The sequence below is a fragment of the Pelophylax lessonae genome (genome assembly GCF_965119305.1).
Source record: "Pelophylax lessonae genome assembly, chromosome: 12".
Taxonomy (NCBI): Eukaryota; Metazoa; Chordata; class Amphibia; order Anura; family Ranidae; genus Pelophylax; species Pelophylax lessonae.
In genome coordinates, this window is record NC_138779.1 from 183,971,666 (window position 1) to 183,998,041 (window position 26,376).

Genomic DNA, 26,376 nt, shown 5'->3' on the forward strand with positions numbered 1-26,376 from the left:
CATTTTTTAGGCTGCCGAAACATCAATCCTTTGAGACCCAGGACAGAGCTCCGCCTATTACCGTGTAGGGGGCGGGGCTAACACGCTGCTGAATCTCATCATTTGAATGGCGGGAGAAAAACCGCTTCTCCCCAGCTTTTTCTAGTACAGGTTTGTTCTAAAAAAAATGTTTTGGAGAATTCAAAATCACTGCCATTAAAGTAAATTTAATGGTATCAAGAAAAGAATGCTTTTAATAATTGTTTGTTCTGCTGCCGGCATGGCCCATCTTCATTTTCTTAAATCTGTCTGGCAAAAGAATGTTCTAAATTGGACACACTTCCAGGTGTGGCTCCATCCATCTGTGCTTTATGTGTTTTTGGGTCCTATAGTAATATAGGGACTGGTGATAAATGGAACCACACAGGAATAGGGGAACCCTTATGTCATGTCATGGCTGGTGGAGGGAATCACAGAGTGCACAGGAATATTACAGGCATCTGACACAACTGTGTTGGATCTTTCTTCAATCCAGTAAAGGTTGTTGATGAGGGCGGCAAGACAATAAATACTGCAAGTATTAAAAGCCTACCATTTTCAGGCGCCATTTTTTTTTTTTTTTAACATTCCCTAAGTGGTGACAAGATTGTTTTCAAAATTCAGTTAATCAAAGCTGTTTTTTTAAGTCTGGATACTTATTTACAGGCTGTTTTTTGCAATGTTTTGTATTATCCATATCCATAGCGAGGGTTCAGGATAAGAGTGCATCCTTTCTGCATACGCATGCATACTGTAAAATAAACCCAGCAGAGAGATTGAGATCCCTTGGTCATGACTCCTGTTGGTGGTCAGATCTTGGAGCTCTGGTATGAACAAAACCTATCTAGTTTCAAATAGAATCTCTGCTTCTGCTTCTTTCTATGGGGCATATTTATTGAAAACAATGGAGTTAGGGCACATTTCCGTGTTTAGTTTGAACTGGGTTTATCAGCTATTCATTAGTATTTGCCTCTAGATTTCAATGAAGCCAGGAGAGGGAGCGAGAGCAAATATTGACATATGGACATGACATTTTAGGTTACTGTCTGGGGAAGTTAACGCGTGCAGTGACAGCTGAGCTTGATCAAGTGTGGTAAAGCAGTGGTTCTCAAATTTACTGAACCAGGGCATGACAAATTCTTCCAAAAACCTTCCATGTCCCAACAGTAAAAAACAAAAAAAATAAAAATAAAAAGTTATATACTCACACAAGTATGGGAATGCAAAATATGTATTGAAATGCTGGAAGGTTGTAAACTGGGACTGGGTATCACTGTGGGGAGATAGGAGTAAGAGAACTCTGCAGCAGACTTGGTGGCTCTGTAGGGGGTGAGGTTTCTGGAGGGGGCTGGGTAAACTGTAGGGGATAAGATTTCAGCAGGGGCCTTGGAGAAACTATGTTGGATTGGATCTCTCAAAGGGGTTTAGGGGATCTCCAGGAGTACTGGGCAGGGCTGCTGACAAGGCAGTACAGCTGGTCCTGGTGTACTGGGCCCAGACCTCATCAGCTGAATAGGGGGGCCCAAGAAAGCTTTATTGTTCATTTCCGCCTAAATGAATAAATAGATTTTACTAGACCACACCCCCGCTCCTACCTGCTTACAGTGCTTAAATTACATTTCCTTGGGCCCCATCATGTCAGAGGGGCCCAGGAGTTGGAAGCAGAGGGGGGGGACATTTTCATTTTTGGGACAGAGGCAGATGAAGTCAGTGCCGCTGCACCTCCGGGGGGGGGGGGGGTTGGAGGCGGGGTTGGGGGGCCCTGTCAGGATGCTTGTATGGGGCCAAATGACTTCTAACAGCAGCCCTGGTACTGGGTACTGTGTAGGGACACTGGGGAAGACTGCAGTGTGTTGTAGTGGCTGTTGGGCACTGTCAAAAGTTGGGAGCAGCATGGGACACTATAGGAAGTTGGGGGGGTCTATGGGGGGCTGGGGGCTCTGCAGTAGTCTGGGAGAACTGCAAAGGGATGGGTGAACGTGTCTGATTGGAGTTTTCAGGGCACTGTGGTCTTTTATGGAAGGTTTGGGGGCACTGTGGGAGTTTAGGGGGATCTGCAGCTGACTGGAGGTCTGATAGGAGTGTGATCACAGTCCAGTGGTTAAGAACCACTGCTTTCTAGGTTTCACTTGTTGCACCATTGGCACACTTTATGACTTTAAGCAGTGTCATCTTAAGAGCATTATAGGCCCCTGGGCAATGCAGTGCACTGGGGCCCTGCCTAAACAATCACCCACGAGAATGAAAATGCAAATTATCGATAAGGCGATATTTTATTGGTACAGCAGTGCCAGGCTAATGACCGCTTCCAAGTTCGGCGGCTGAGTCCAGTGAACAAACACACGGATGGGAGTCAGACTCTACTGTCCTGTGTGTGCCTGTTTCTGTGGAGGCGGACATGCATTCCTGCAGTTCTGGGCTCCCCCTCCACGACCCAAGTGGCCTGACAGCAGCGCAGGGCCAAGAGGTGCTTGCCACCTGCTAAGTTCACCGGCGGGATGCGGGACTAATGCTTGGCTGGGGCTGGGTCGCTGGGCAAGTGGGGCCCCCTGGGAAGGTGGGGCCCCTGGGCAACTGTCCAGCGTGCCCATTCGGTAAGACAGCCCTGACTTTAAGTTTGACCACAGCAAGAATTTTAAAGCACTTTTGCCAGCAGTTGTAGAATTCACTGAACTGTAAATACAGGTGACGTTCCTTAAAGAATGAGAAATGAAGATGTGCAGATCATAGCAGTAAATGTGACTGTTTTAAATAAAAACTTTGAAAAAAGTGGTGAAAAAGTGGCAGATTTTAGAAAATGAACAATACACTGCTTATAAATATGCATTCAATTTTACTTAGAAACTTTGTCTAATTGTTTAATTTCCGAAGCAGGTAAGGCTGCTTTTTTGCATGTTATCTGGTCTCCAATCTAGGGATCCAAATGAATGTGTTGTCAGTGCTTGCCTTAACCGCTTGCCGACCACCGTACAACTATTTACGTCGGCAGTCAGCCCCTCACAGGCAAAGCGACGTAGGGCTACGTCGCTAGCCTGTGAGGGTCTAGGGAGCGAGCGCGCTCCCGGACCCCCCCGCGTGAGTGCCCGGCGGACCCGATGTCACTCGCGATCATCCGTTAGAGCAGGAGAAAGGCAGGCGGCTAATGTAAACAAAGCCGCCTGTCATTCGCCCCTGTGTAAGAATAGTGATCATACGGTTCTACTATGTAGGACCGTTGATCACTGTTCCTACACCTCAAGCCACAGCCAATCACAGTTAGAATCACGCCCCTAGGGACACACATAACCCCTCACTCTCAAAAAAGTTAACCCCTTCCCTGCCAGTGTCATTTTTCAGTAACAGTGCATATGTATAGCACTGATTACTGTAGTAATGTCACTGGTAACCCCAAAAGTGTCAAAATTGTCAGTCAAGGGTCCGATCTGTCCGCTGCAATGCCGCAGTACCGCAAAAAAATTCGCAGATCGCCGCCATTATGCGTTAAATAAAACAACAAAAATTACAAAAATCTTTCCCTTAGTAAACGCAATAACTTTTGCGCAAACCAATCAAAATATGCTTTTTGCGATTTTTTTTTTTTTTTTTTTTTACCAAACATATGTAGCATAAAACAAATTGGCCTAAAATGTTAAAACATTTTTGATTTTTTTCATTTTTTTTGGGGGGGATTTCATATAAAAAAAATGTGAAAAATATTATTTTTGCAAAATTGACGCTCTTTTTTTGTTTATAGCGCATGATCAAAAAATCGCACAGGTGATCAAATACCACCAAAAGAAAGCTCTGTTTGTGGGAAAAAGAGGACGTCAAATTCGTTTAGGTACAGCGTCGCACAACCGCACAATTATCCGTTAAAATCACGCAGTAAAAAATTGCAAAAAACCCCCTGGTCAGGAAGGGGGTAAAATCTTCCGGGGCTTAAGTGGTTAATGTAAGATAAGTGGCAATAATGGAACGTGTGTTTAGTCTTTGCCTGCTCCCAACACTGCTATGACATTAAAAAGAGTAGGCCACTTGTGTTTTGAGGCTTTGTTTTTATCTAGTCATGGTTCTAAGTATGTTTTGGCCCAAAAGTGAATCCTAATTTCCCTGTTTTGTTCCTAGCGCTGAGAGATGGTATTGCGAGATGTCTGGGGATTATGAAGAGGATTTTTGTCGCATCACAACGATGCTGATGAGGGAGCTGTGCTATAGGATTGAGCAGAATGAAAAATGTCTGGAGTTCTTTGAACTACAGAGGACTCAAGGGATACACTACCCAAACGCTGGTAACGTTGGCTCATTATTATTCTTTGTGTGTGTGTCCATGCTTTACACAAATGCACCCTGCAGTCAGACCAAGACCTTGTCATTGTATCAGAGGATTTTTGCCACTTGAACATTTGTGATTTGTTTATTTATATAAGGAAACAGTAGTTTGAATGTTTTACAATTTATGTGAATGTTGACCATTTTGTTTAAAAAAATCAAACCAATGTGCGCTAATGTTTTAAAAACCTTGCTACTACACTATGTAGAGTCTATAATTATATATGAACCTTATGGGCAGTCATACTTTCTCATTACATAGACTTTTTCAGGACTTGTGTTGGAGTAGGGTAGCTGTTGCTTGATTTGGAACATCACCTGGGCAGCACCCTAGAATTGCTGATCGATAAAATGTACACTTGACCTTAGACCAACAATTTAAATGATATACCCCTCTCTTCTTGGTGCCTTCCAAAACCAATTAGCCTTACCCTTTAGCCACATAACCGGAAGATAGAATGAACTTCATAGTTACATAGTAGTTGAGGTTGAATAAAGACAACAGTCCATGCAGTTCAACCTGTGTAGGTGTGTGTGGCCGTAATCATCTCTCATACCCCTTAATGTTCTGAGCCTTGAGATATACGTCCAAGAGTCTTTTGAAAATAGCCATACTTCCCGCAGTTACTACCTCTTGTGGTAGAGAATTCCACAGTCTTGTAGCTCTAACAGTGAAGAACCCCCTACGTTGCCTGAGGCTAAAACGCTTCTCCTCTAATCGCATTGTATGTCCTCGTGTCCTCATGCAATCCTTGCGACTGAATAGCTTTTTTCTATGCTGAGATCACCATTAAGGTATTTGTAAATTGCTATCATGTCCCCTCTCAAGCGTCTCTTCTCCAGGGAGAATAAATCAAGTAAATGCTCCTCAGACTTTCCACTCTTCTTCAACTCACCCCTCAGCTGCAAAATGTTGAAATGATGGGAGCAACACAGTAGTTTGTACATTTTATTAAAAGATTTTTATTGCAACAGCCAGCATTCCCTCTTTGTCAGCACTTAAATCTTGAGGCTTGAGCATCTTCAGGTTTTTGGTCTGGTTTGACACCACTGTATGGTCTGTCCCCGCCCAGTGATGCATTCCCACTATGCCTAGTGCTGCCTTCCTACCCCTGTCCCTTTTCTTGGTTGGGTCCTTAATGGTGGTATGAGCTGTCTAGTTCCTTCACAGGCAGATAAATGCAGAGTTTGGGGGCAACACGCCTTTTTGGTTGCAATTTGACCTTCCTCAGTTAGGGTCATTTGTTTGATTCTCAGTGGGACACGATATCCAGAAATTTTTCTTTAAAAAAAAAAAACAGCATGCGAATCGACATAATTTGGAGTAAGAAAAACCTATGTAGGCTACACACTGACTTGTCAGGGGTTCCCTATAACCTTTACAGTGTTACTAAACCCATACCAGTAAAATCAGTCTTTATATGCAGTAAAGCATGCTTGTTATACTTATTGTGGAACATAAGGGGTTAAACATCTGCTTTGAGTAAAAACGCTGTTTGATCCTGTCTTCTCTGATCCTCCCCTTCCTTTACTGCCCCCAATCCATCTGATAAGATGGGGCCTTTGGAGTCACTCTGCACATGCTCAGTTTATTGTGTATTGCTAGAGAGTTTTTTTTTTCTTCTTGGAAGGGTGCATGTGATCAGCACAGGGCCAATCAGCACTGTCCAAACAGAGGGTTAGGGGTCCTGAAGCCTCATAGGACAGTCAGAGTAGAATGAAAACTCCTCCTACAAGCTTTAATCGGACACTGATAAAAGTCACAAGACTGCTATATATTTCTCATGAGAAAAGCGATTTAGCAGTTTATATAAAATAATTGTTTATATAAAATAATATAAAAGTTTAATATATATATATTATGTGTGTATATATATATATATATATATATATATATATATATATATATATATATATATATATATATATATATATATATATATTATATATATATAATATAAAAGTTTATATAAAATAATTGCATTTCCATGTTCCGTGTACTGTGGGAGACCAGATATAGTGAATGCAGGCTCCTGGGTTTAGTAACACTTTAATTTTGTGAAGTTTTTTTTCTATATATACTTCTGAGAACACAAGAGGCAAAGTGAAGAAAATGTTCTGATTTTGTGATTGGGCTCAGACCTTTCATTTGTGGTAATTTACTGAGAAAACACAGTTATTTCATTTTTTGAAACGTTTTTATCCTGAATAGGAGTACATTACCATTTGATTGCTGAATCTCTATTCTATAGTTTTACACTGCAGTAGCTCACTGCCCACACACAACTCACAACTCCGAGTAATATGTCAAGAGATGCCACATTGACCTATGTCTAATTTTTCATTCTTGCAGCATCTCAGACCTATGAATTATCCGTCAGCTCATTTAATATTAAGGTTAATTTTACGAATTATTTTAATATTTTTTATTTTCTTGTACTGTGCAGTTGAGCAGATTGAAGGTTTTCACAAAGTATGATGCCCTTGGCATTTAGGGAGGTTAATCGCACCTTAAGCTTGATAAATATGTAGCCAGTATGAAAATGTCAAGACAAGTTCAAAATAGAAAATTGTATACAATTAGGAGTTAAGCAGCAAATAATTCTGACTGCTTCTAGTTGACCTTAGAATCCGTACAATATCTTAATAGATGCAAGCTAGTCAAGTATGAAAATGTTGTATTAAAAATGACTTGTGGACATAGCTTACCTGCTATGTGGCTGTAGATTTCATTCTGGTATTCCATGTGTGGACCTTGTTGCATCACTAGCTAAATCCCAACATTTTGCCGGTATCCTCATTCTCTAAATTGACCTGTAAGGAATGCTGATTTGCGTGTTCCCTGGTTTAAGCACCCTTTTTTTACACACCGCTACCCTTCCAGTCTACATTAAAACCTTACAGGAAAAGAAGCCGCAGCTGTACTCAGAAGCCTTGTGAGAAGGCTGCTTAATGTCAATGAATAGAATTCTATACAATGTAGTTCTATAGGTTTACGTTTTATTTTTTTTACCTTAACCACTTAAGCCCCAGGCCTATTTCTGACACTTTTTGTTTACAAGTTAAAATCAGTATTTTTTGCTAGAAAATTACTTAGAATCCCCAAACATTATATATTTTTAGCAAAGACTCTGGAGAAAAAAAATAGTGGTCATTTCAATATTTTTTGTCACGCGGTATTTGCTCAGCGGTCTTTCAAGCTCCATTTTTTTTGGGAAAAATTACGAAAAATCACATTTCACTGCATTTAAAAAAAAAAAAAACTAAACAGTAAAGTTAGCCCATTTTTTTTGTATATTGTGAAAGATGATGTCACGCCGAGTAAATAGATACCCAACATGTTACGGTTTAAATTTGCGCACAAACTACGGTCAATAGAAATCTCCATAGGCGACGATTTTACATTTTTAACGGCTACCAGTTTAGAGTTAGAGAGTAGCGATTTTTAAAAAATTATTGCTCAAGCTCTGTCGATCGCGGTGATACCTCACATGTGTGGTTTGAACAGCGATTTCATTCGCGGCTCGACTTCCATATACGTTTTCTTTCGTGCGCGAGCTAACGGCGATGGGGGCAGTTAAAATGTTTTTTTTTTTCCTATTTATTTAATTTTTTTAAATTTTAACACAGGTTTTTTAAAAAAAAATAATAAAATCTGATCAGATTTATTGCTGTCACAAGCAATATAAACATCCCTTGTGACACCAATATGCAGTGACAGGTACTCTTTATGGAAGGATTGAGGGTCTAAAAGACCCCAGACCCCTCCACTACACTTCCATGTATTCAAAATGTAGAAAACTGCATTTTTGAATACACTCACTTTTTGAATCTGCCGCCTTTAGCAGCCGAGTAACCCGGATGTGACTTCATGGACGCCGCCTCCGGGTCACGTCATCGGAGACCCGATCCAAGCCACATCCGGCTTAGATCGGGGACTCCATCCAGCCGGCGGACGTACCGGCTGGATCCTCGGGACTCCCGGTGGGACGGGAGACCCGGGCAGAGAGGGGGGGGACGTCTCCTCCCGCTCGCCGGGGTAACGATCGAGCGGCTTCCGAGCCGCATCGGTCATTACCGCCGGAAAGCCGACCGTCGACTCTAAAAACGGTACTGGGATGATGCCTCTAACTAGAGGCATCACCCCGGTACAACCACGCAAAGTCAGCCGACGTAGGTCACTTTGCGGTAAATGGTTAATGCATCTTCTGGGAATCGATTCCAGCATCCCCTTATACTTACCAGAGCCCCATCTCAATCCAATCTATTTAGTATTTCTAAAAATCGTTCTACAAATGTGGCCCGACATTTCAATGACCACCACGTCTGTGGTGGGTGTACAGATTTTAGAGAAAATCCATTCACCGAAAAGAGGAGGAGATTTGTTTAAGTTATTATGCAAACGGGAGGTGTTTTGGATATTTTTCTTTAAAACCAGGATTCCCTATGGTTTAAATCATGAATGGGATGGTACACACTACTATGAATAGACTATCAATATTCTAATTTTCTAATGTCTATATACCCGATTGAAAGGAGATAGATTTTTCTTCCCTCACACACTAGATTGGAAGCAGATTGATTGTTACGATCATCCTCCCATATCTTCATCAATTATATAGGATTGCCTCTAAAAATAGTGTGCAAGAGTTGGGTGTCTATACGGATAGCTTGGTCTATCGGATTTTCTGGCCTTTTGTCCTTTTTTCTCTTTTTTGGAGTTGTTTTTCTCCATTAAGGGATTTTATCACATCTAACTATGGTTTTACCAGTATTAATATTAGGATTTGATACATATATGTTGGTTTCGTTTTAAACATGATTATTTCATGTGCTATTTGGACACTTTCGTTTTATTCAACGAATATTTTCAGGATTAGATATTTATACTTTTGTATTAGGATGATTATATTTTATCATCACACTTCACTTTATTTTTATAGTCTATATTAAATTCACTTTTTCTTTCGAATGAATGGTTTTATCATTCTTTTTCTTGTAATCATATATTCACAAAACACTATTTTTTTAATTTTTACACATGCACATATATATTTACTTAATTATATTTATACATTTTTTTCAGACACATTTCTTTTGTCACAATAAGTGATTGTTGATTTTTTGGTTTGATATCATATTGTACTCATTTATGGGTATATGTTAAATACAAATATTTGCCTGCTATATGTATTGTCAAATGCTATGTTGCTTTTATTGGATTGTTTGATGTAGCAGAATGGAAGCAACAGACTTTCCAATTAAGTGAGTGGACACACCTGTAGCTCACATATTTAAATTGGATCTTCTGTTGCAGTTGTTGTAGTGAACAAGCACGCTGTAAATCGTGTGAAACATGTCTACCATCCATTTTGCTGTACCTTGCATCCTTGTTCAATAAAGCCTTTCATTGAGGGTGTGGCTAGCACAGTGGTTGATGGCTGCTCACTGAGAGAGCTCCACCACCCAGGACACAGCCACAGCACAGGATTCCCGCACAACACAGTGACTCACCGACCATCGGGTGTGACGCCCGCAACCACCCCGCACATGACCCGCCGCAAAAAGGGGCCCAAACAGCAAAATAAAACTGGCGGGCTTCCTCATCTCTCAAGGCCCTGGTCTCCACCAAAATGGCGGCGGCCCGCGACTCCCACAACCACACAGAGCGGGAGGCTCTGCACCACAGGCGCTGCATCCACTGCCATCCATCCCTATGGCACACCGCATAGTGGACAATCCTGACAGTGTCAACTCCTCAGGGTCCCCATTGCCTCCCTCACCATCTTCTCGGAGTCCAGCGAAGAACAAGCAGAGGAGGGAATCACCACAGCGCCATCAATATACTCCAGGTATGGACTTCAATTATACTATGCCGACAACAGCCTCTCCACCGCTCCAGCCTCCTGACCTCTTTGCCTCTTTCACAACCACGGGCAATCCTGTCTCTGATACTGTCCTGAAGGACATGCTGCACACTCTGAGAGCGTCTATGCAGGCTGATTTTCGTGATTGTATGCGCCAATTTAAGTCTGAGATTGCCTTGCTCGGCACTAGAGTGGATTCAGTGGGAAATACTGTGGATGCACAGGTATCCTCGCTAAACAGTGTTATAGGGTCCCTAAATACGCACACAGATGAAATAACATGGCTGAAGAACAAGGTGGCGGATTTGGAGGACCGTTCCAGAAGGAACAATGTCAAACTTAGAGGTATACCAGAATCTATCTCACCTTCCCAACTTACTGCCTATGTTCAAACCTTATTTACCACTCTGGTCCCCACGCTGACCCAATCCGATCTGTTAATCGACAGAATCCACAGATTGCCCAAGCCGACCTTCCTGGCAGGAGAGCTACCCAGAGATGTGCTCAATAAAGCCTTTCATTGTGCGCCATCGCTTGTTGTGCGGCCATGGCTCTCCTGGGTCTCTATCTTCTCATTGGCAAAATTGTTTGAGTGCTCCCATAGCAAGAAGCTTGCTATTGGGGGCACTCGGCAGGGATGAGGAGCCAGGACCACCAGAGGGGGACCCAAAAAAGATAAGGATTGGGGCTGCTGTGTGCAAAACCATTGCTCAGAGCTAGTAAGTTTGTTTTGTTTTTTTAATTATTTCCTTTAGAATCACTTTAAGGTAGTTGTTTAAAGTGGAGCTTCACCCTGTTAACAAAAATGTAAAATTCAGCAGCTACAAATTCTGTAGCTGCTGACTTTTAAAAAACACATACTTACCTGTCCCAGGATCCACTAATGTCCTAACCTGACCCTTGTTTGGTTCAAATTGGACCATGTTTTAGAAAGTATTTTTTTGGCTTCCTCTGAATCAACTGGGCATAGGGTTCTGTATATGGTGGTTTTCAATGCTTGTATTCATTTTTTTATATAAATCTTGCATATACAAAAGTAATGGGACGCCTGCCTTCATATGCACATGAACTTTAATTGCGTCCAAGTCTGTAGGGTTCAATATTGAGTTGGCCCACCCTTTGTAGCTATAACAGCTTCAACTCTTCTGGGGAGGCTGTGCACAAGGTTTAGGAATGTGTCTATGAAGCGCATTTGTGAGGTCAGGCACTGATGTTGGAGAGAAGGACTGGCTCGCAGGTATTCTATGAGGTTGAGGTCAGGACTCTGTGCAGGCCAGTCAAGTTTCTCCATCCGAAACTCGCTCATCCACAATATATTGCCAAAAATATTTGGCCATCCCTCCAAATCATTTGGTGGAGGGGGAAATTATGGTGTCGGGTTGTTTTTTTAGGAGTTGGGCCTGGCTCCTTAGTTCCATTGAAGGGAACTCTTAAGGCGTCAGAATACCAAGACATTTTGGACAATTTCATGCTCCGAACTTTGTTGGAACAGTTTGGGGATGGCCCCTTCTTGTTCTAACATGACTGCGCACCAGAGCACAAAGCAAAGTCCATAAAGACATGGATGAGCGAGTTTTGGGTGGAGGAACTTGACTGGCCTGCACAATCTGGTTGAGGTCAACCGGATAGAACACCTTTGGGATGAAATGGAGCCGAAACTGTGAGCCAGGTCTTCTCATCCACATCAGTGCCTGACCTCACAAATGCTCTTCTGAAAGAATGGTCAAACATTCCCTTAGACACACTCCTAAACCTTGTGGACAGCCTTCCCAGGAGAGTTGAAGTTGTCATAGCTGCAAAGGGTGGGCCAACTCAATATTGAACCCTACGGACTAAGACTGGGATGCAGTTTAAATTCATGTGCGTGAAGGCAGGCGTTACAATACTTTTTGGCAATATAGTGTGTGTGTGTATATCTATATCTATCTATATATATATATATAGATATCTATCTATCTATCTATCTATCTATCTATCTATCTATCTATCTATCTATCTATCTATCTATCTATCTATCTATCTATCTATCTATCTGTATATATATATATATATATATATATATATATAGATGGATATAGATATATATATATATATATATATATAGATATATACGTTTTTTTTTTTTTTTTTTTGATCAAATAAATTACATTTCAATAACTTTATTTTAAATACAAAACCTAAAAATGTATTTAACGTGTAACATTTCACCATTTTCCTCTTACAATTTTTTAAATAAATTGAGCCAGCTACGAAATGTATTGTACTGGAATCCACATACTACATTATTACAAATCTTCGGCTTCTTCTTTAGGTGAAATCATGGACAGGAATCTCACCAGTCTATCATTTTGCCAGTATAGAGCTATTACTGAAATAGGGAAAATTTAATGTACGCATTTCCCGGATAACAGCCACTTCCTCAGCATGTTTCAATGACATTTTGGATATAAAAACAGTTTTGGAAGTCTAGGGATCTTTATAACTTTTAAATTGATCTTGATATAATTTGATTTGGCTCTGGAATTTGCTCTTTTTTTCTGACTGCTAGAGAAATATGTCAACATTTAGGTCATGACTTTTACAGCATTAGCATTGAACTTAGCCATAGTTGGTCTGGTATATCTGTGGATTGGTTCACTGTGAACTTTGGACTGCGGGTCTTTGAGAACTGCTGCACAAGGGAATGTCACAGATGAAAAGAAAAAGTCAATGCATTAAACTAATGGAAAAAGCAAGCCCTACTATCGGAAGAAGAAAAATATCTACTGTAAATGTATTGCTTGTATGCAATAACTTTTTCTTATCAGTGTTCAGTGTATCTACATTTTTGGGAATTTCCTAAATGCTATGTGAGTGGTTAGAGCTTTGTGTGGTGGTCTTTTTGCACTGATGACTTTCCATGGATCAGTGGTTTCTATATCTTCTGTTTCCAAAATGCCCACCTTGTTAAATATTTTAAGACTTTTCAGCTTACATTGAGCATAATTTTAGTTTGGTCTCCCTACCGTCTTAAGAATATTGTGTAGTATTTTGGATGCTGTTCTTTTTTAAGGTTCAGCATTAAAGCGTAGAACGTTAAATTCAGCCAATATAAACAGCAAGGCTTACTTGCAGTTAGCAGGATGTAGTTCCCAAAGATTTATTCGGCAGTCAGAAGTAAATCATAGACACAAAATTTCAAGGGGGTGATCCCTCTTTATCTGGACCTCTTGGGCATCTGATCACTGGGGATCATTTCCCTGTAACAATATTGGAAGAATTCAGTAAAGGCTTAACAATGCATTTCTGTTCTTAAAAACATAAAGACAGAGAATATAAACCTAAGCCCAATATCTCTATCACCCTGCGCTGGTAGGAGGATGTGAACTTGCTAAACTGTATAATACAGTAAATAGCAGTGTCTAGCAGCTGCTTTGATGAATACAAACTGATAAAAGGATGTGAATAGCCTCAAAGTCAAAGACAAGGAAGTACCACATAAGCAGCGCTTAAATGAGTGCATACATAAACCATATGTGCAAAATACAGCAATCAAGTGAGATAGATGTACTAGTAATAAATACAAAAGTCCATCTTGACCAATCGGAAAGGGGATGACCCGTCACCATGAAGTGAAAAGATAATGGATGGCAAACTTCCACCACACCGCGTGACCCCTTAGGCAGTCAACACTCACCGAATGCCTGAAACAACTGAGCCTTCAGAGTACCAATATAAATCCCGGATCACTCCTCAGGATAATCAACACTGGCAGGTGACCAGAAGGATCTCTCACAGGAAAGCTCACAGAAGACTGGAACACTCAGAGCGGCATCACATGTGTATGAAAGGGAAAACTCATAGGGCAGTAGTTCTAAAAAAACTTTATTGTAAAAAAACCCAAGCCCCGTCCCCCTCACATAAAACTCACATGTAAAATATAAATATTAGGCATATAAACGAGAGGAGATGGCCAGAAGGTTCAGCGACACCGCCGCTGCTCCCCAGACAGTCCTGCTATCACGTTCGCATATCTCCGCTCCGCCGTGTTCCCGACACTTGGTAGCACTCGTCAGCGTTCGGCGATTTCCGCCTACAGCTCGCCGACAGCACGTAGTGGTTGGGGTGGTAACGCTGACGAGCGCTACCAAGTGTCGGCCATCTCCTCTCGTTTATATGCCTAATATTTATATTAGGCATATAAATATTTCCGATTGGTCAAGATGGACTTTTGTATTTATTACTAGTACATCTATCTCACTTGATTGCTGTATTTTGCACATATGGTTTATGTATGCACTCATTTAAGCGCTGCTTATGTGGTACTTCCTTGTCTTTGACTTTGAGGCTATTCACATCTTTTTATCAGCATTTCTGTTCTTAGTTTCCATAAAGAGGTTGTTGTAAACAAAATAAAATCCCTGAAAAACAAAAACCTGTAAGACAAAGGCATAATGAGCTAGTATGCATCGCATACTAGCTCATTATGAAATACTTACCTTAGAACGAAGCCCCCCCAGTGCCGCTCGCTCAGCAGTGACACAGCCGACATTTCCGGCCGTTCTACTTCCTGGTTCGCGTCCTCCGGCCATCTGATTGGCCGGAGGCATGATGACATTATTCCCCACATGCGCACGGGAGCCGCCGTTCACGGCATGGGTGATCATTCCTTCAGAGCGCATGCGCCGATGATGTCATCGACTGCAAGAAAAGTAAATATCTCCTCAACGGTGCATGTTTAGAAGATATTTACAGTACCTATAGGTAAGCCTTTTTATGGGCTTACCTATAGGTACAACTTACAGAGGGGGGGGGTTTACACCCTCTTTAACCACTTTATCACCGGAGTATTTTGCTGTCTTACGTCTGGGCCACTTTTTGCGATTCGGCGCTGTGCAACTTTAACTGACAATTGCGCGGTCATGCGACGTTGTACCCAAACAAAATTTACGTTCTTTTTTCCCACAAACAGAGCTTTCTTTTGGTGGTATTTGATCACCTGTGCGATTTTTACTTTTTGCGCTATAAACAAAAAAAGAGCAAAATTTTTGAAAAAATAACAATATTTTTCAAATTTTTTTATATGAAATTCCCCCCCAAAAAAATGTAAAAATCTAAATTTTTTATCATTTTAGGCCAATTTGTTTTCTGCTACATATTTTTGGTAAAAAAAATCGCAATAAGCGTATTTTGATTGGTTTGCGCAAAAGTTATTGCATTTACTAACTAAGGGAAAGATTTCTGTCGTTTTTGGTGTTTTTTTTTTAACGAGTAATGGTGGCGATCTGCGATTTATTTATTTTTTTTGCGGGACTGCTACATTGCGGCGGACAGATCGGACCCTTGACTGACATTTTTGACACTTTTGGGGTTACCAGTGACATTTCTACAGTAATCGGTGCTATAAATATGCACTGTTACTGTAAAAATGACACGGGCAGGGAAGGGGTTAATTTTATTGGATTGGGAGGGGTTAATGTATGCCTGGTGCTTACTGACATGTGTGGGGGGAGGTGACTGAGTGACACAAGGACAGATCTCAGGTTCAGCTATGCTCAACCCTGCAATCTGTCACTGCCTGTCACTTAGGAGATCCGCCCGCTCTGTTTACACAAGCGGGCGGATCTCCAGATTCGATTCCCCGACGATCGGGGAAGAGCAGCGGCAATCGCCGCTGCTCCTCCCCTGGCCCGACTCCCGCTGTGACTGAAAACAGTGGGAGCGAGAAGGGAGAGTGTCTGCCGACGTAGGTCTATGTCGTCAGACCTACAAGAGCCACTGTGCCGCAGTAGAGCTCTAGTGAGCAGCGGCAAAGTGGTTAAAGTGTTACTAAACCCATGATCCAACATTCACTATATCTGGCCTCCCACAGTGCACAGAACTTGGAAATGCAAGGCTTTTTTTCAGCTAGAACTTGGTGGAACTCAGTTCCACAACCTCTGGCTCAGGCCCTCTGCACCCATCTCACCACTATCACTTGTAAACACAAAAGTCCAGCTTTTGTGTTTACAAGTGACAGCTTGTCTCCAAATTGCTCCCCCAGATCTGATCTCCTGAGCGGCTCTCACTGAGTGCAGGATGGGGACAAGGGAGATTGCACCCCGCTTCAATCTGTCGTTTTGGAGGGCCACTGGTTTATCACACCAGTTATGACTGAATTTGCACCGCGCAGACATCGCATGTAATTTTAGGAGCAGTGCGCTCCGAATTATATGCGATCTCTGTGATCGCATCAGTGATTCGCATCAGTGTGAACTGGCACTTAGTGCCGGTTCACACTGATGCGATCACAGAGATCGCATGTAATTCGGAGCCCACTGCTCCTAAAATTACATGCGATGTCTATGCCGTGCAAATTCAGCCATACAATTTGTATGGCTGAATTCGCACCGCAATCGCAGTGAACTCGCACAGGACCCTTTTTTTGGTCCACAGCAGAATTGGATCGCATGGTGGTTCACACCAGTACAATCCGATTCTGTGCAAACTGTCAGATCGCACTGCGATATGCGATCTGAGCTGGGGGTGTCGTTAACTTTGAATTGACACCCCCAGCGTATCGCATATGGCAGTGTGAATTGCCTGTGCTGCTGATGCAATGCGGGAACACGCAGATATATTCGCAGTGTTCCCGCATGGCATCAGTGTAAACCAGCACTGACAGTCTGTCCCTGCTCCACACAGCAAACCTCTCCCTACGCTGACAAAAGAGAGAATATAGACAGTGCACCTATACCAAATACCAGTCCTTAAAAGGACTTTTGTGGACCTATAACAGAGCGATTTGTGTCACTGACAATCTGTCCCTGCTGCACACAGCAAACCTCTCCCTACACTGACAAAAAGCAGAATGTAAAATGGCCGCTAGATCAGGTCTATTTATAAGGTAGGGGGTATGTCCATGTGCTGAAATGTCTCAATTGGCTGTCCTGTACCACCTGATGGATGTGTCATAGGTCAAAGTTCTTCACAATGTAAAAGAATATGGCGGCTGCGAACATCGCCATATGTTTGCGTGATTGGCGGACAGCGAACGAGCAAAGTTCGCCGCAAACCGACCGCTGGGCGAACCGCAAGGCTATCTCTATACACCAGTACTTGTTCTACTTTTGTTGACTACACCTGAACACACTTGCACCGGCATGAACTAGGGCCATTGGAATCCATGGTAAACACTGTCCATGCATTTTTGATGCAGTATAAAATGTGCTGGACTGCACCTGTTGTAAACCAGCCCTTCAACATAAGGCTGATTTTGCAGTTAACATAAGGTAAATCACTTTCACCTCTACATCATGTGACAATGTCTAAGCCCTGTGGTTGGCTGCTTAGGCCTAAACACTAAATTATAGGAGGTCACATGCTCCCCATACCTGGAAGCTATGGCTGTTTTGCAATGGCTTTGCAAACATCAGCAGGCTGTTGGTGGTGTGGATATGTTGAGTATAAGTGGGTTAGAGCAGTGGTCCTCAACCCTGGCCTACAGGGCCCACTAACAGGCCAGATTTGCAAGATAACTGAAATACATCCCAGGTGATATCATTTGCTGCTCAGTGATTGCAGTACTCTAGTCTGCATCTCCCCAAGGTAATACTTAAAATCTGGCCTGTTAGTGGGCCCTGAGGACCGGAGTTGAGGACCACTGGGTTAGAGGATGTTCATTAACCACTTGCCGACTGCCTAACGCCGATCTACGTCGGCAGTCAGCCCCTCACAGGCAAAGTGACGTAGGTCTACGTCGCTAGCCTGTGAGGGTTTAGGGAGCGAGCGCGCGCCCCCGGAGGCGCGCTCCCGCGCGGTCACGCACCCCCCCGCGCGTGTGACTCGATGTCCGCCGGTCACTCGGCGATCGTCGGGGGAGAGGGAGAAAGGCAGGCAGCTTGTGTAAACAAGCTGCCTGTCATTCTCCCCTGTGTATGAAGGATGATCATACGGTTCTACTATGTAGAACCATTGATCACTATTCATACATATGAAGCCACAGCCAATCACAGTAGAAAGCACGCCCCTAGGGACACACATAGCCCCGCCCTTTCAAAAAAGTTAACCCCTTCACTGCCAGTGTATTTTTACAGTAACAGTGCATATGTATAGCACTGATTACTGTAGAAATGTCACTGGTAATCCCAAAAGTGTCAAAAATGTCAGTCAAGGGTCCGATCTGTCCGCCGCAATGTCGCAGTACCGCAAAAAAATTGCAGATCGCCGCCATTACGCGTTAAAAAAAAAACAACAAAAATGACAAAAATCTTTCCCTGTGTTAGTAAACGCGATAACTTTTGCGCAAACCAATCAAAATACGCTTTTTGCGATTTTTTTTTTTACCAAACATAGGTAGCATAAAACAAATTGGCCCGAAAATGTTAAAAAATTTAGATTTTTAATTTTTTTTTGGGGGGGGAATTTCACATAAAAAAATGGGAAAAATATTGCTATTTTTGCAAAATTTACGCTCTTTTTTTGTTTATAGCGTATGATCAAAAAAATCGCACAGGTGATCAAATACCACCAAAAGAAAGCTCTGTTTGTGGGGAAAAAAGGACGCCAAATTTGTTTAGATACAGCGTCGCACGACCGCGCAATTGTCCATTAAAGTCACACAGTGCTGAATCGCAAAATACCCCCTGGTCAGGAAGGGGGTAAAATCTTCCGGGGCTTAAGTGGTTAAAGAGACTGTCACTTTATCCAAAAGGCAATGTGAAAGGGTCTTTTTAAACATGGGGCACTTTTGACATATTTTCTATCTATGTAATTTGCAAAAATGGCTGGCCCATTTACTTGATACTTGATGTACATGCATATGATTACAAAGTACTCCTAAAAACACGGAAACATGTTAACACACATTGATAGGATCCAGTTTTTTTGGCCAGAGTTCTTATTTAGTCATTAGTCTCCTCTTCAAATGTGGCTCAAATTTAACAGAATAACAGGCTGCCTTTGTTTTAGTCTTGGGGAATTCCAATCCCATTGCTGTCATCACATTCTCTGCAGCTCATGGTATACTGACTATCTCTGTTTATCAAGCAATACCCCATGGTCCATGATAAGACAATGCAACCAGTGAATATTCACTTCAATGCCCACTGTCTGAGCCTTCTCTAAAAGATCAGAATGGTTTACATTACTTGTTGTTTATTAGGAACACAAACACCAGCTCTGATTCATCCAATCTTGGTTCACCAATAGCCTAATTTTTTCATCCCTTTCCCTGTAATATATTATTGATACATTGGTTCTATTGAATATGGTGGCTATCAAGTGCATAGGCATCTCATTCAGCTTTTGTCCGCAGACCAATCCAGTGCAATGATTTCTATTGATTCTTCATTGGTTTCTCCTATTGTTATTGGCAAAAGAAGGAATATGAGTATACCTTGAATGGAAATGTTATATAAAGAGGGAAAGAACTTATGCATGGATAGGTTTACTGTGAAATATGTATTCTGTTAGAGCCGGTTCACATAGGCGCGACCCGACTTTGCCAGGCGACCTGTGAAGTCGCGGTGTGCAGCTCGCACCGCGACCTCGGAGCAGCATGCACGGACTTCATATCATTGAAGTCAATGCAGGTCGCTCCAGGTCGCCCCAAAGTAGTACAGGACCCTTTTTCTAAGTCGGAGCGACTTGTGTCGCTCCTATTAGAACGGGTCCTGTGCTAATCTATGGCAGGCGACTTGTCAGGCGACCAGGTCGCCTGATAAGTCGCCCCAGTGTGAACCGGCTCTTAAAGGAAAATGTTTTTGTTTTTTTAAGTCCCACTTTCCCATAGTGCTCGTAGTGCAGTGGGTCACCATAATAATGATATCTGAGTAGTTGACTTCAAGGAAGGGACATCCAGTTTGCCAGAAGTTTTTTTTTTTTCCCAATTTGCCTTAGAAACCTGGCCTCCTGGATTAGCCCAGCCCAAGTAAAATCTATTACACATCTCTACCAAAAATGAAAGCATTAAAGTGTATCTAAACCTAAACCTTTTTTTTTTTAATTTTAGAAAGGGTGGTAAGAAGTTAGGCCTCCTGCCCAGTTTTAAATGTGATCTGTGCTAGTGAGATTTACCTATTTTTTCGTCCTGGCGATCACTTTCATGGTAAAAAAAAGGGGAAATATTCAAAATGTTGAGTTGTCAGTAGAACAGGAAATTTTCCATTGAGGACATGTGTTCCAGTAACAGCTATTTATTGCCTCATTTTGCACTTGCGGTGCTCTCAAAAGAGAGATACGTATTTGGAATGCTCTTCAGACAGCATTTGACAGGTTATGAGGAGGCGTTGTATTGCCTCCTCACCACCTGTTTTAACCTCTAAATGGAGGACTACTCTGCTGCTACCACGTGCATTGCATGTAGTTGGGGGGTGGTTTGCAGCACAGCAGCATTCACTAAAATGGCCCATATTCAGCTGGTGGTAGTGCCCACCCAGCGTGACAGGGGGTATAATTCCAGCCATGGCCATGGAGCAAAGCATTATGGCCATAGTATTTATAACCCCCCACCCCCCAGTCTGCTGCCTTTTACTGCCCCCAACCAGTAATGTAAACAACTCCTATGTGGGAGTTTACCTTTTTTTTTCTCAACTTCCTGTTGCTGAAGGAACAAAAATCTTAAAACCTTTGCAGACTTCAAGACAAAAGTCTATTAAATTTCCGTTTACCAGTCCCTAGATGCGGTGGCTGCAATATCTTTCTTATCCCACACTTGTTTTCCTTTGATCCTACTGGTAATGCACTTTCAGTCTTAAGGTCACAATGCCCACTTACCGTACTGTATCTATGAAGGAGCAGCATTGTTATTCTAGGGTGTACTACTACAAACACCTCCCCCTCTCTCTATCTTCATGGCATTGGGAGACATTGTTTTGTGGCTCAAAGAAGATAGCTGAGAAAGCTTATAACATTGTTTGAGACCTAAGGTGATACTAAAGGCTTTCTTTTTTTGTCAAAAATATTAAACATGCTATACTTACCTGCTCTGTGCAGTGGCTTTGCACAGAGCAGCCCAGATTATTTTCTTCTTGGTTCCTTCGCCTGTGCTCCTGGCCCCTCACTCCTGCCGAGTGCCCCCACAGCAAGCAGATTGCTTTGGGAGTACCCAAGTTGAGCCGCTGCTCTGTGTGTCCATTTAGGCACGGAGCCACAGCTCGGCCCCGCCCCCTCTCTCCTCATTGGCTCACTGACTTTGAGTGGAGTCAATGGCGCCCCTATATGTGTCTCAGCCAATCAGGAGGGAGAGTCCTGGACAGCCGAGTCTCTTGGGCTCAGGTAAATATTAGGGGGGCTGCTGCACACAGAAGGTTTTTTTAATCTTAATACATAGAATGCATTCAGATAAAAACCTTCTGCCTTTAGATTCACTTTAAAGTGGTTGTAAGCCTCAGACATGTAATATAAACAAAGCATATCCTTCTATAGTGTGTACTTGTCTCAATTAGGAGCACTGAGTATAATTTCTGTTTGTTTGATGCTTCCTTCCTTTGCAATCGGCATGAATCACTTCTGACAAATTTTTCCTGACACCAAGAGGAAAAAGGTGACAGGGGAGAGAGCTCTTGCACGCAGCCTGTGATTGACAGCCTCAGATCTGTTCCTGGGTTCTGTGCAAAGGGGTTTTGTACCTTCCCTTCAATCAACTCTCAGAGTTCTCCTCACAGAGTGTAGTTTCAGCTCTCCACCATTTTCTGACAGCTCAGGCAAGCTGTATAAATTGTGGACTTTGAAGGAAGGTATTGGAGAGAGGCCTGCAGATAATCAGTTACAACTTGTGTAGCAGCATTTATATAATCTCTGTGTATCACCTGAAGCCAATCACTTCTCTTAACCACTTAAGCCCCGGAAGATTTTACCCCCTTCCTGCTTGGGCCTATTGTGCGATTCGGCACTGCGTGACTTTAACGGACAATTGCGCAGTTGTGCGACGGTGTACCTAAACTAATTTGACGTTTTTTTTCCCACAAACAGAGCTTTCTTTTGGTGGTATTTGATCACCTGTACGATTTTTTTAATCATGCGCTATAAACAAAAAAAGAGCGTCAATTTTGCAAAAATAACAATATTTTTCACATTTTTTTATATGCAATTCCCCCCAAAAAAACATTTTAGGCCAATTTGTTTTATGCTACATATGTTTGGTAAAAAAAATCGCAAAAAAGCGTATTTTGATTAGTTTGCGCAAAAGTTATTGCGTTTACTAACTAAGGGAAAGATTTTTGTCATTTTTTTTGTTTTTTTTTTAACGAGTAATGGCGGCGATCTGCGATTATTTTTTTTTTGCGGGACTGCGACATTGCGGCGGACAGATCGGACCCTTGACTGACATTTTTGACACTTTACCAGTGACATTACTACAATAATCAGTGCTATACATATGCACTGTTTTTTTTTTTGTTTAATTTGTCTTTATTGAAAATGGTTAAACAAAACATAAACAACACAATCCGACACAGCAAAGTGCGGGGAAACTACAAAGTCATAACAATAGAAGTACAAATGACCAACGTATGCCATGCAGTGCCAGCAAGTACTACAGAACACAAATGCATACATCATATCCTGCACAGCTCTAATTAGAGACGAGCAATCAGATCATAAACAATATGAGCAGAGAGGCGTAAACCATGTCGGAGGAAAAGCAGAAGAAAGAGAAAAAGAAAAAGAGGAGATAAGAAGGGTGGGGGAGTGGGGAAGAAGGGGAAGGAAGAGGGTAGGTAGACCACGAGCTACTAAAGTTTAAGCCTATACACATTAATCGGGTGGGGCGGTATTGGAGGCGCCATTTGTGATTAAAGAGATATAAACCGGGGAGGTTTTAAAGGTGGACCATGAGTACCAGGTAGATTGGAAGCGGTCCAGTTTGTCTTGGGCAATAAAAGTGAGTTCTTCCAGCTGACAAGTCGCATCTACTTTTAGTAACCAATGCCGCACTGTGGGAATGGTAGGAGTGCCTACCATATGCACTGTTACAGTAAAAATGACACTGGCAGGGAAGGAGTTAACTTTATTTGAGAAGGAGGGGTTAAGTGTGTCCCTAGGGGCGTGCTTCTAACTGTGATTGGATGTGGCTTGAGGTGTAACAGCAGAGATCTACGGTCCTACATAGCAGGACCGTATGATCTGTGCTGTTACACAGGGGAGAATGACAGGCGGCTGTGTTTACATTAGCCGCCTGCCTTTCTCCCGCTGTAACGGACAATCGTGAGTGCCCGGCAGACATTGGGTCCGCCGGGCACACACGCGGGGGGGGGTCCGTGGGCGAGCGGGAGCGCGCCTCCAGCGGCGCACGCTCGCTCGCTCCCTAGAGCCTCACAGGCTAGCGACGTAGACCTACGTCGCTTTGCCTGTGAGCGGCTGACTGCCGACGTAGATAGACGTTAGGCAGTCGGCAAGTGGTTAATATATGTAAGGCTGGGTTCACACTTGAAACAGATGTGGCTGACAGCAAGGATCCAGTGCGTCCCTGTTATCCGTTTCAGGAATGAGTCAGACCTGAATTCCTGGCTGAAGTCGGACCTGAAATGGAGTGAAAGACACACAGGACCCTTGTGCAATTTGCTCCCCAGCCGTCCCGGAGATGTGTGAACCAGCTCCATTGAGAGCCGGTCACAATCTCCTGTCATGCTAAATGGATGCAGGGAAACCCACACCCAATTCACATAAGTATGAACCTAAGGGTTTACAACTACTTTAAGTTCAGGGCATGGGAAATTAAAAGGGTCCAATATTTCAGAAAGGGTCAACAGGTATACTTCTTTACTTGCAAAAAATATACTTAGCATGAAAAAAAGAAAACTAAGGCTGGTACCACATTTAGGGATTTACAAGCTGCAATATATTCAGTTTTGGTTCATGGGTTTAGATATTCATCTATTTTTAAACAGAGTCATTCTTATTTTATTAATGTACCGGAGTTCTTCTTTAGCCAGCCACAGTATAGCACATTCTGTCATCTCTCCAGGCAGCGGCTAGAAACATTGTTCGTTAGTGTTTGGCATGTGGAGCCCCCTGACCTCTTCCATTCCTAGAATAAACACCTGGCTACCCTTTGTGAGCTTATGTTGCGCTCAGGATAGTGTTGACATTTGCACAGAGATTGTAGTTGTAGAATCTGGCAGAAAGCGGAGACGAGCAGCTTGAGAAGGGAAATCAATAGAGCGTGCATGTAACCTGTTTGTTACAAATAGAGTGGAGGAAAGTCACTGTCTTAAGGCACTGAATTATTTACCAGGTACAAAGGCATAGAGCTGCACCGCAGAAAAGGTGAAAGGCGCAAATGTGAAAAAACAAAACCATGAAATAAGAGTAAGCGGTACGAGGTAGCCAAGACCTTATTGCCTTTTGTGTGTATTATTATAATAGGCAATCCGATTTGTTAATGTTGGGGAACAATAGGCCATACATATTGTAATAACAAAGAAAGAGGGCAGCACCAGTGTAAAGTCTCTATAGGATGGTATAAAGTCCATGTAACATGTGAGTAAGAAGAATCACCACACACCAATGGCTAGCGAAAAGAGATGTAGTCATGTCACCAACACCATGTGGATAAATGATAATCTGCTTACCCGACCGTGTTGACTCTCAAATTATAGAGAAGTCAACACCAATATGGGAAATAAAGGCTAGATGGAACTCGCATACTCTCACTGAGCCGTCCATCACAATCAACTGGAATGTACCTGAAAAGTTCCATGTCCAACTGAAGTGCAGGATCACCTAAAAGGATGCAAATAATCCACAATGGTGTAGTGTGTCCAAACAAATAAAAACTCCAGTTTATTGAAAGATATTGCACTCACAAGTAGGGTTGAGCGGACACCTAGATGTCCGTGTTCGACGGGTTCGGCCGAACTTTAAAAAAAAGTCCGGGTCCGTGTCCCGGACTTTTACCGAACTTTTCCCGGACACCGAACCCCATTGAAGTCAATGGGGACCCGAACTTTAAGGCACTAAAATGGCTCTAAAACACCAAAGGAAAGGGCTAGAGTGCTGCAAATGGCAGCAAAACGTAATTAAGAGCATGGCAAGTGCTCTGCAAACAAATGTGGATAGGGAAATAACTTAAAACAACAAAAAAAAACAGAAAAATAAAACAATGTTCTTCTTCATCTCTGAAGGACGAGGCCCATATGGAGTAGGAGGGAGGTTGAGGTGGTGGTGGATGTGGCGGTGACATAGGCGTGCGCACAGGGTGTGCTGGGTGTGCCTGGGCACACCCTAATCACCTAGGGCACATAGCATTGCCAGTGAGGAGATGGGAAAGATCTCCCTGGGACCTGCTCTGCTCTATTTCTCCTTGCCTACAGGTACATGGCCCCGATACATTACTCTCCCTGCTGGCAAACACATGCATGTGTATTTCAACTTTGGGGTGCACACCTTAATGCAATAGGCTGCGCACACCTATGGGCGGTGTAGGTGGAAGCGGCGGTGGAGGAGGACCAGGGCCGGATTAACAGCATCATGGGCTTGGTGCTGAGGATTTTGAAGGGCCTTAGGGCCGTGCCTTGCCATGCACCCAGAGGAGGAAGGGTGCAGCCATGCATGCCTAATTCAACATGGGATGCTGTCTCTGAAGCCCATAAACACATCCATGCATCGCCAACTGTCCCTCCTTGTCCGGCCTTCACGCTGTGTGGGGAGGTTCTGAGGGTGCTGCCTGGGGAAGCGAGCATAGAAGCCAGACTTCTGTGTTTACAAGTGACAGAAGAGCGGTAACAGTGAATATGGCCAACCCGGGGCCTATATAAAAGGTAGGGGCCTGGAGCTGCAGCTCCAATAGACCCTACATTAATCTGGCCCTGAGGAGGAGGACGAGGTAGCCAACACTGCTTCTTTTCACAAATTTTAAATGAGGGTACACCCCAAAAGAGTGAGAAAGAGCAAAAATGGAACAATGGGTGGGTAAGGTCGGTATCCATTGCTATTCTGCATAAGGTACGGAAAAGTCCCGTGGGATCCATGCCTGGTTCATTTTAATGAACGTGAGCTTGTCCACATTGTCTCTGGACAGGCGGCTGCGCTTGTCTGTTATAACGCCCCCAGCCGTGCTAAATACCCGTTCAGATAATACACTGGCTGCAGGGCACGCCAGCACCTCCAAGGCGTAAAGGGCAAGCTCAGGCCATGTGCCCAATTTGGAGACCCAGAAGTTGAAGGGGGCAGACCCGTCATTCACTACATGTAGGCGTGTGCACACATACTGCTCCACCATGTT

General features: G+C 43.0%; 1 protein-coding gene across 1 annotated transcript in view; it reads left to right on the top strand.

Annotated features, from left to right (window-relative positions):
• Nucleotides 1–26,376, top strand: part of SYT3 (synaptotagmin 3) — a 402,879-nt gene that overhangs the window by 172,327 nt on the left and 204,176 nt on the right. The window contains exons 3-4 of the mRNA XM_082273899.1: nt 11–150; nt 4,123–4,286. Of these exons, the coding sequence (XP_082130025.1) occupies nt 4,145–4,286 (142 nt within the window). The 5' untranslated portion in view covers nt 11–150; nt 4,123–4,144. The remainder of the gene's footprint in view (nt 1–10; nt 151–4,122; nt 4,287–26,376) is intronic.